This window comes from Setaria italica, chromosome VIII (genome assembly GCF_000263155.2).
Source record: "Setaria italica strain Yugu1 chromosome VIII, Setaria_italica_v2.0, whole genome shotgun sequence".
NCBI classification, from domain to species: Eukaryota; Viridiplantae; Streptophyta; class Magnoliopsida; order Poales; family Poaceae; genus Setaria; species Setaria italica.
The window spans coordinates 2,909,676-2,920,504 of NC_028457.1; the positions used below are offsets into that span (position 1 = coordinate 2,909,676).

The window sequence follows — 10,829 nt, forward strand, 5'->3', positions numbered from 1 at the left end:
CGTTTTGGGCTTTTGGCATCCGATTCGATGATGATCTGCGGGCCTTCGCGGTGTCAGATGCTTGCATGCAGATAGTAGTATAGCTGTGCTTACAGTTTGTTGATTGTATTAACGTTGCTGTACGTATACCTTAATTAATTTGTAAAGTGAACTCTAATGATGTCCAGTGAGTTTTCCCTTTGGCTTCGACGTGTTGCATGTTGATGGCTAATGGCTTTATGCCGGTGCATTGGGAAACTACTATTACTTCAATTTCTTCCTCTCAAAAAACTACTATAACTTTCTTTCTTTCTTTCTTTTTAACGCTCACCCGACACCAATGTGTGTCTTTCCCGAATTAAACTGGGTTGTTTTTGACTGTGTACTGTAATTCAGGAAAAACAACTATAAGTTACCACCAGTTTAAGTCAAAGTCAATAACTTTAACTTATTAAGTTACCACTAGGGGTGGGCCGGGCCAGGTGGGCTATGGCCCACCATAAGTTCCGGTCCCAAGGACCCCGCCCCCTAGCTAGTTTGACTGAGTGGCAAGCGAGACCAAGCTAAGTAGGGTATGTGTAGGGAAATTAAATTTGTGGCTCGCAACGACCTGATTGGATTCGGTAACAAATGAATTGATTTTCAATATTAGAAAAGAGATATTTATTTTTCCAAACAACACGGATGGTAGTACACCCTTGAGATAATTCCTGGAGAGTAACATGAGGCAAAGTGAGGTGGCAGAGATCTCCATTGGCAACAATTATAGAAAAAAAATAAGCCAAATCAATGACACGGTGTTGTTCCTAAGCCGGCAACACTGCTACTGTGCATTGTGCATGCTTTAGTTAAAAATTTCATGCACCACAACGGTAGTGCGCAGCCCCATCCTTGATGTGTAAATTGCTGATTTTATTCTCGTGAATTGGCAACCTTGTTCAAAACCAAATGTGTACCATGTTACTACTATATTCACCAACCGAAGTGTAATTGATAAGCTTACTTAGCAATTTTCTGGCCAGCAGTATTTAGCACTCCTATTTTTGGGCAGCTCGTTTTAGTAATTTCCTTGCCAATTAGCACATTGACAGGTGGGTCCATCTCCTGACAATTGAAAGCACCAGAAAAAAGATCCCCGATACGAAGCGCAGTCTTGAGCTCCCGCCAAATCGATCTCCTCCGTCCATATATACCAACGCCGAAGCAGGAGAGGAGCATCGATCCATCTCGATCGATCACCGACGATCGAGTTCGTTCGTCGTCGCGTGCGCAAGCACCTGATCTCCTTTGTGCAAGTGCAACTAGGGACCGAATCCGGCCGTCAACGACCACCATGCTGCGGTCCACCGGCGACCGCGTCGTCATCGTTGGCGGCGGCATCGCCGGCGCCCTCCTCGCCAAGACGCTACAGAACCACGCCGACGTCGTCCTCATCGACCCGTGAGCACGCACGCGCCATTATTGGAGCATTCTTCTCTAATTAAGAAAGCATGGATAATGGATTCCTCGATCGTGTTCTTGAATAATCGATCCATGGCGGACGCATGCATTTGCATTGCATGCAGGAAGGAGTACTTCGAGATCCCGTGGGCGAACCTGCGCGCCAAGGTGGACCCGGCGGCCGTGGAGCGCACCGTGATCCCGCACGCTGACTACCTGACGCACGCCAAGGTCGTGACCGCCTTCGCCGTCGGCATCGACGACTCCGTCGTACTCACCTCCATCGGCCGTGCCGTGGCCTACGACTTCCTCGTCGTGGCCACGGGCCGCACCTGCAACCGGCCGCAGAAGCAGTCGGAGCGGCTGGAGATGTTCCATCGCGACCGGGAGCGGATCGACGCCGCCGAGTCGGTGCTGATCGTCGGCGGCGGGCCCATCGGCGTGGAGCTGGCGGCGGAGATCGTGATGAAGAGCCCCGAGAAGCGCGTGACCCTCGTCCACGGCGGGCCCCGGCTGCTCAAGGTGATGGGCGCCCGCGCGTCGGCCAAGGCGCTCGAGTGGCTACGGTCCAAGCACGTGACCGTGCTCCTGGACCAGACGGTCGACCTCGCCGGCACCACGCCGGACACGCGGGAGTTCACGACGTCCGCCAGCGAGACGGTGACCGCCGACTGCCACTTCGTGTGCACCGGCCGGCCCGTGGCGTCCGGGTGGCTGAGGGAGTCGTTCCTCAGGGACCACCTCGACGAGGAGGGCCACCTCAAGGTGGACGACCACCTCCGCGTCGGCGGGCTCAAGAACGTGTTCGCCGTCGGCGACATCACCGACGTGCCTGAGGCGAAGCAGGGCCACCTGGCGCAGCGGCAGGCGATGGTGGTGTCGCGGAACCTGCGGCTGCTGGTGAAGGGGGCGTGCAGGGACGAGAAGCTGCACCGGTACAAGCCGTGCCCCAGGGCCAACATCACCGTCACGCTGGGCCGCCGCGACGCGCTGGCGGAGCTGCCCTTCATGACGCTCATCGGACACATCCCCGGCGCCGTCAAGCCGAGGGACCTCTTCATCACCAGGACGCGGAGGATGATGGGGCTCAAGAGCAAACCCTACGGCACCATGCCGCGCGTCATGTGATGATCGTGCGAAGACGGCGGATGTATATGATCCGCCGGCCCGGAGGACCGGCCGAGCCTCCCGTCCGGCGAGTGAGGCACCGAGAGCAGATGGAGACTAGCTCATCTCTGAATTTTGCCACGACAAAGCTGACGATGTACGCTTGGCGTTGTCACGTGCATCCTTGTATGGATCACATATATGGAAACAGGTACAAATTGCTCGCTCAACTAGCATTCTCCATTGGAACTTGCTTCGGTGGTTCAGGTAGCTAGTCGCGAAATTGAGTAGCCACACTTATTTTATTTTGAATCGAACTAGCAGGAGAGCTGCGTGCTATATTAAAAATGGCTAGAGGCCGACAGCTAGAGGTTTACAAATGTATTTTTAAATTTTGAGATATAGGTATGCATATATATAAATCAGGGGCACCGTGAAGTTGGGGAAGCCATTGAACAGAGAAAGGTGACAACATGAACATACTCTTATCCTCTAAAAGCAAGTTCAATAGTTGAGCTCATACTTGTCTCTGACACTTGCAACATTATCTAACAGATACTCTTAAATTAAAAACAAAATTTATTTGACAAGTTGTCTCGATCTAATGAGATGGCTCCGTGTTTCTTTTTCTCTTTCTTCTCTAACCTAGCCTGTAGCACGTGGCCCCTTCTTGCTCGCATTCTATCACACCTACATGCCCTAAGGGTCGTCGGCTATGAACCGACAAGATATTCCGGCTATGAAACCTTAGGGTCTATTTAGAAGGGCGTATTCTGACTTCAGCTTCACCTTTCGCACAAAACAAGACACCGCAACGTGAATCTGTTTTGTGAAACAAGACGGCGGAGGATGATCCACCGGCCAGAGGACCGGCCGAGCCTCCCGCTCTGGCCGGCCGAGCCTCCCGTCCGGTGAGCGAGGCACTGAGAGCATATGGAGACTAGCTCATCTCTGAATTTTACCACGAACTAGCTGACAATGTATGCTTGGTGTCATCACGTGCATCCTGGATCACATATATGGATACAGGTACAATTGCTCGCTCAACTAGCATTCTCCATTGGAACTTGCTTTGGTGGTTCATGGGTAGATCTAATCCACGAGCGCCGTGAAGTTGCGGAAGCCATTGACTAGAATAGCAACAACATGAAGATCCTCTCCACCTCTAAGGGCAAGTTCCCAATAGTTTACTTGTCTATTACATTTGCCACATCATTTAACAGACACTCTAAAAGAAAACCTAGTTGACAAGTTTCTCTAATGAGAATATGAGATGCCTCCACGTGTAGAAGCTAGTATTCTATTGGGATTAGCCTTAGGGCCCGTTTAGAAGCTTATTCTAGCTTTGGCTTCACTTGTTTTGCGTAAAACAAGACACTGTGGTATGAATTCACTTTGCAAAATGAGATAAAAATTAACTAGAAGTTGAGCGAATCTAGTTTTTTTTGCCTTCCCCGGCTTTGGTTCCACCGGTGAGACCCTTAAAAGGAGCCCCACCCAAACGGCCCCTTAATATATTGATGTGGCACATAGAGTAGAAGGTGCTCTTGCGGTGGAGTGATGGACCGAAGAGTCTATTAGTTGTGAAATTCACAAACCAAGACTCATAACCAATTGACAACTATGGTGCAGCCTCATTTGGATATGCAGTGACATATACATATCTGTCAGCGCCAAGGGAACGGGAGTCCCCCGAGAAGACACTTACAAGTAGGGCCTGCCTGGAGAAAAGGGTTTTCCTCCTCATGAAGCCCAAATAAGGAGGTGGGCCAAGAAATCCGAGGTCCTAGAAAGACAAGAGAAATATCGCGCCTATATGGTGGGACCCGTGGAGGGCCCACACAGCGTGAGCAGGATACACCTAGAGACCCCCCGGAAGGCCCCCAAGAAGGCTCACTTCGAGGTGAAGCAAACTGTGGCGTATCCAAGCATGAGACGTCACGACAGTTGAGGCAGGCTATCATCAGGCATCCGTCCCCTTAAAAACATCATCATTACGGTTGATGGGATGTGCCTAAGCGCCTCGGGGACTGACCGGCTCACTCGTCCTGTCCAACAGGCAGCGGGCGCCGCCCTTATGTTAAGAGCATTTGCCTAGCTCTCGGGTGCCCTCTGCCAGTGGGGCAGGCCCACACCGCGGCCCCGGGAAGCGGCAAAGGCCTCCCAGGAAGAATCTCGAGAGCCAGATTCAATGTCCCCTACCCTAGGATGGTGGGTCCGGATTGAGAAGAGCAATGATTACCAGGGTAAAATAGTAAATGACAAGATTGATGTACAAAGGACTTGGTCAGGATGCCCTAGCGCTGCGCGCACCAAGGCGAGGAGCATCAGGGAAGTGGACGGCATGTCGGGAGAAACTGTATCAAGGAGGGTAGCCATTGGGGTGCCGCATTCACACATAAAGTAGAGGAAGGATTGGAGCGCAAGGCTTGCCTTGGTGAGCTCTCCCATTGGCCTAGCCTATAAAAGGTCGGGGTTTGTACAAAAAGAACAAGGCAATTTGTGCATCTGGTGAGAGCTCAAATTTGTGCAGACGTCCAGGAACACAGACGCGAGATATCCATGAACCCTTTCTCTCCTCTCTTTTTCCATATGGTGATTTGTGCTGTGACACTGAGCTATTAAATCTCGTCGGCTCTTCTCCTTGACGTGCACTGAGAAGGGGGGTGAGCAGTATTTCCAAGCCGTTGCCGTCAGGAAGCCTGCACGAGGGTGTAAATAAGGATTCTGGGCAGCGCAACTGCGCAACCGATCGATTACGCAACCGCTTGAATCGATCGACTACGTTCTGCGTTGCCTCTTCTACGCTCTGCACTGCATCGAGCAACCCTGCATCCGAGTCTACATGAGGATGGAGCGCTTGATCTGTAAGTCCATGGATTGGATCTATTACAGTTTAAATTGCACCATGTGCAGGAAGGTTATGTACTTAGAAGTTTTGGTTACATCTGTTTTGCTTATGCTGTTTTTACACACCGTTTACATAAGTATGTTGCAGGTTACGCATGTCTATTTAAATATAGAATTTTGTTACATAACAGTAACAATGAGTTACGTAATATGGCTCATATTTATATCTGGTAGATTTAAACGCATATTTCCAACAGTTGGGACCTGACAGGTCACAAGATCTATCCTTCTACCAAAGAAGGAGCCCTGAACAACAATGGATGAATGGAGTGGGTTTCGGTCTGTCGCAACCGAGAAATCCGACGATTTTGAGGTTGCAACTACATGCTCATCAGAAGTTCAGAACAAGGTTGCATGCGACCATCTAGCAGTGCGCCAAAAGCTTCAGGTTTAGCCACTGGTGTCGGCTCAGCTGCAAGGTAGGCCCAAACGAAGGGTGCAAATAGTTCAGACATTAGGTAAGCTCAATTAATTAATATCTTTTGACTATCCTACAAATTAACTGCCATAAGATAATATTTTCTGAGTTGTGCTTTTCTTAATTACATCAGAGATGTAAATCCTGCGAAAAAGACATCACTTTTACAAAAAAAAAGTTGAATGGAGCGTCACACCAATGCTAATAATGAAGAGTGGAGTTGAAGCAAGGAGAACTCCCAATGGTAAAGTTGATTTTCTTTTGACGAACTTCACCTTGGCCAGGGATAGATAAGCACGTTGGTCCTATTGTGTGATGCATTGATATTGTTAGATGAATATGTCAGCCCTCTTGAATGCTTGCTGGATCTTTATCTCTATGTAGTACTTAACATTGTAAATCATTCTTCCTTCATTTTGTTGTACTCCCTCCTTTCAAATTGCAAGTTATTTTAGTTTTTTAGTTCATAGATATTTGTATGCATCTAGACATACACTAATTTGGGACCTAGAAAGCCGAAACGATCTACAATTTGGGACGGAGGGAGTAGCACAGATCGAGAGGCCAAAGCCTTGAGGATTGAAAGAGGTGACAACCAAAAGGAATTGTTATTTTCCAGTTAGCTGCCACCGTCCGGGCCCCCTCTTCCCCACCCTCGTTCCCTCACCGCCACCCGAGCGCACCAGTGGAAGCCCGTGCGGGCCCGATGAAGGCGGCGGCAGGGCTCTTCTCTTCGCCCAAGATGCCGCCCCCCATTCCTATGGCGGCGGTGGCCTACGATGGCGTCGTAGATCCAGATCTGCCTCGATTGTCTCCAGCATTGGCAGTCCTCACGTTGCGTCCCTCGCATCCCCCGTGGTGCCCCTGGGGGCGGCTCTGGTGGAACCCAAGCCGTCGCTGGCCGGGGCCCCTCTCCCCCACCCTCGTGCCCTCACCGCCGCCTGAGAGCACCAGCGAAACGGGCACGATGAAGGCGACGGTAGGGCTCTTCTCTCCGCCCGAGAGGCCATCCCATCCCATGGCGGCGGCGGCGGTGGCCGGCCATGGCGCCGTAGATCTGGCTCTGCCTTGGCCGCCTCCAGTGTCCCCGCGAGCAGATCTATCCGACCGTGGTCATTGGTGTTCTGGAGGACGGCGGTGGTTTACTAGCCTCGGGGGTGGTGGTGTCAGCCGGATTTGGGCGCCATGGCTGCTGGTCAGCTTCATCCTGTGGCAGTGACACTTCCTCACCCTTCTCTGAGCAGTTCTCTTGCTTATGGTGGACCTCGTGCTTGGGCTCGTCGTCTCCGCCCTAGCGGCTGGATCCTCACAAGAGGCCAGCGCTCCTCTAGCCCTGGCCTCCTGTCGGCGAGTGAGGGGCAACAGTTGGCAGCCTTTGCATCTTCGATGCCTCTTGGTGGTGTAAGCTCCACTATGCGGGGCTGCCCAACAGGTTCGGCCACAAGAACGTCATAGCTTTCTTGTTGGGGTGATGATGTGGTCATGGAGGAGCTACGGGCGAAAGCTTTACCCGATTGGTATCAGTATAAGCAACGACGGCATCGCTTGGGCATTGTTTCCCTTTGTTTAGGCGTTTGTTGTGATGCTCTCTGTAAGGTCAATGATCTTCTAGGTGAAAACTTTACTCCGGCTTGCCGAATGGGTGGTGACGGTGTCTTCGACGCCATGTCCTTCTTGGAGGCGTCGCCTTGGAAGTACTTTGGCCCGACCTTTCATTACCTATGACGGAGTCTGTTGTGCGAGCGATAAAAGATAAGTATTCCAATTCCGGCATCATGTTTCTAAGCAGATGAAAGATGTGATGGCTTGGCGATGCATAAAGACACACAAGGACTATGCATGGATGAAGAAAAAGAATGAAACTTAGTCTTCTAATTATTTTCTTTGTCTTCGAGGTTTTTTTTTTATGTTTTGAGCTCCTCATTGTTGAGGACTAGAGTTTAAGAACTCTTTATAACCTTTGGTTGTATATGTCCACCATTTGAATATAGTAGGCTAGATTTTATCCTTAATCTAAAAAATCAAAGTTGACTAAATTTTGTTGTGATGTACTCATGAGTTCTGAAAACCCTGTGATCATTAACAAGTGCATCTGCTTTATTTTTTTTAGTTTTGATTTGTGCAAACACAAACAACATTTTTAACTAGCCAAAAGAATCTAGATGCTAAACAAACAAGAGTCTATAAAAGAGGTATCACCGATTCAGCATCGAAGATGCATAATTTTCCTTGTTCTATCCACTGCGACATCACAGATCTTTCCTCGCGGACTCAATATCAACTCGGTCACCATCACAGAGAGACAGAATATTTTCATAGAGGGGGATATGATTGATTGGACAATTTCAAAAAGTTTAGGAAAATAATATAAGCTCAAATTTCGCCTAGAGGATCAAACTGAATTGCATGGAGTAACAAAATGGATCTTTTCATTCGACAAAAAAAAATATACTGATCTCTATTCCCAAATTATAACTCAGAGCACGAACTCGATGGTGTCGCCTTTGGTCAACATGGAAAACTTACTCTTGTGAATGACCACCCGGAGCTCCGTTGGCCCTACTACATCGGCACTGCCATGTCGGCTGCTCGTCACTGCCATTGCCGGCCTTCTCGTCGCTGCCATCGCTGCCACGGTGAATCACCTCCACGCCGGTGAACAAAGCGAACCTCTTGTCGGTTTCTTCATGGAGACACTTGCTGCAGGCTGACCTTCTGGTCTCGAAGAACTGGGTGACGCAGAACTTGCCGGAGCCGAGGCTGACGATCCGGGGCTCGGGCACCACGACCTTGTGCCACCCCCACGGCGGCTCTAGATTCCGGCAGTCGTCGCGACCATACCGCAGCAGCGAACGTCTGTCCACGTCAGCGAAGAGGTCGCCGGTGGCGTACAGGCTGTTGTTGTCCTCCTCACGGCATTGTTTCACGAAGCCAAGCCAGAGGCCGAGCTCCCGGTCGTGCTCGATCTTGCCGGCGAACGGCAGGGCCCAGCCGCCGGCCTTGCTCCACGCGCGGCTCGCCGTGTCGAAGCAGTGTGTCCCGCGGCCTTCCGTGGACACGCAGATCACGTCGGAGGCGTCGCCGGCCTGCGCGTAGGAGACGATCTCCATGGTGCCCTTGTAGCCGGCGTCTTCAGCGAAGGGCGGCCGCGGGAGCTCGTCGAGGTGCCAGCGCTTATCGTAGTCCGAGCCGCGGCCGCGCGGCGTGCGGTGGACCATGGCCTGGAACTTGAGCCAGTTCGTGGCGTCGTCTCCCTCGGGGTCTCGATCAATGACGTACACGCCTTCGTCGGGTTCTCCGTTGTCACCGCCGGCGCCGGCAGCAACGGGGAAGTAGGCGCGCCGCCAGGGCCACCGCTTGCGCTCGGGGAAGCCGGCCATGGTAACGACGCGGCGCTTGTCGGCGTCGTACAGGAAGGCGCCGCGCGAGTTGCAGTCCACGAACACCGTCCTGCCCTCCGACAGGGCTGCGCAGTCCAGCCTGCTCCAGAGGGAGCCGTACTCCGGGTGCGGCGTCGGCTCGAAGCTCAGCCTCGGCGACGGCACCAGCATCTCCATCAGCTTCTCCAGCGACTCCTGCCCGGTCGTCCTGCCATCTAGGACGGCCGGATCATCCTTCTCCGCGGCGAAGAGGATCTCCGAATCCTTGGCGGCCGCTGCGTCCTCCGCCGCCTTCGCCGTTGGATAGAACAGGCTGTTCTGGCGCGACAGGAGGTCGAGTCGGTGCAGCGAGTGCACGCCGGTGAACTTGTTCTTCAAAACCAGATTCAGAACCCGCCGCCGGTGGCTCATCGTCGAACGGTGGGAATCGATGGACACGGAGAGGGCAGGCTAGGGCACGCAGCGGAGACGCCGATGGGGCGCGGCGCAGGCGCCGCTGTTCCTAAATAACTGGGTTTTTTTTTCCAGGCCGCAGCTAGCCCATGGGCCCTACTCAAAAGATGTCTAATATATATTCCCCGAGGAAAGCCAAAAATCAAAAGTTTATTTACAGCTCAAGGCACAAGATAAAAGGGATGATTTTAGTGGCCAGATGCATTTTGTAATACAGCTAACAGTTTTTTCATGCTCTCAACACAAACATCCTGCTCTGCCTATGAGTGCTTGTAGCCCTTCTACGAGAATTTTCAGTGTTGGTCACCGTGTGGTAACACTACAGTTTTCTCATGATCTCGTGGATTTGTCTTATACCACCTCTAACAAAAGGGATACAAATATTTTCCAGGTTCAAAATATATAAAAGATCAATAATACTTATGATATCAAATGAGCATTATTATATATATCATTATGAAATATATTTTTCTATTTTATTTTTTAATGGGTTAGATATTACACTACGGGATCCAGGCCCCTCGGCAAAGCCCAAAAACACTCGGCAAACGACACTCGGCGTAGGTTTTAATGGCAAAAAGCAGTTTGCCGAGTGTCAACCCACCCTCCCTCGCCGGATCCGGCACCCCCTCGCCGGATCCGCCGCCCCCTCCCTGGATTCGGCGCCATCTCGCCGGATCCGGCACCCTCTCCCCGAATCCGGCGCCCTCTCCCTGGATCCGGCAGCGGCGGGCTTGGTGGTGGCGGTGGCGGCAGCATGGGCAGTGGTGGGATGGGCGGTGGTGCCGGAGGAGGATTCGGTGGCGGAGTAGGAGGTGACGTTGGTGGAGGAGGTGGCCTTAGTGGTGGTGGCGGCGGCGGCATGGGAGGTGGAGCAGGCGGAGGAGGCAGGCTTGGTGGTGGCAGTGGTGGTGCTGCTGGAGCAGGAGGTGGCCTTGGTGGTGGCGGCGGCAGCAGAGCAGGAGGTGGTGGTGGCGGCCGGTGGTGGCAGCGGAGCAGGAGCTGCTGCACTGTTTTTTTATTTTTTTTTTCAAAAATGTTTGCCGAGTGTTTTTTGGGAGGTGGAGGGAGGTATGGGGAGGGGGAGGGGCGGCGCCCGGTAAGAAGAGAGAGGGGGAGGGGAGGGGCGCGGCAGGGAAGAA

At 52.1% G+C, this 10,829-nt stretch overlaps 2 protein-coding genes across 2 annotated transcripts; one reads left to right on the forward strand and one right to left on the reverse strand.

Annotated features, from left to right (window-relative positions):
* Positions 1–1,210: 1,210 nt before the first annotated feature.
* LOC101760924 (apoptosis-inducing factor homolog B) lies at positions 1,211–2,547 on the forward strand. The gene is made up of 2 exons (XM_022828980.1): positions 1,211–1,419; positions 1,545–2,547. The coding sequence occupies exons 1-2, from the start codon at positions 1,313–1,315 to the stop codon at positions 2,545–2,547; spliced, it is 1,110 nt and encodes a 369-aa protein (XP_022684715.1). The 5' UTR covers positions 1,211–1,312.
* Positions 2,548–8,376: 5,829 nt separating this feature from the next.
* Positions 8,377–9,645, reverse strand: LOC101761329. The gene has a single exon (XM_004980125.1). It carries the CDS (start codon positions 9,643–9,645, stop codon positions 8,377–8,379), a length of 1,269 nt encoding a protein of 422 aa, XP_004980182.1.
* Positions 9,646–10,829: the final 1,184 nt, after the last annotated feature.

Coding starts and splice junctions, on each gene's coding strand:
- LOC101760924 (XM_022828980.1), top strand. CDS start 1,313: ATGCTGCGGTCCACCGGCGACCGCGTCGTCATCGTTGGCGGCGGCATC. Junction 1,420..1,544: donor GACGTCGTCCTCATCGACCC/GTGAGCACGCAC, acceptor CATTGCATGCAG/GAAGGAGTACTTCGAGATCC.
- LOC101761329 (XM_004980125.1), bottom strand. CDS start 9,645: ATGAGCCACCGGCGGCGGGTTCTGAATCTGGTTTTGAAGAACAAGTTC.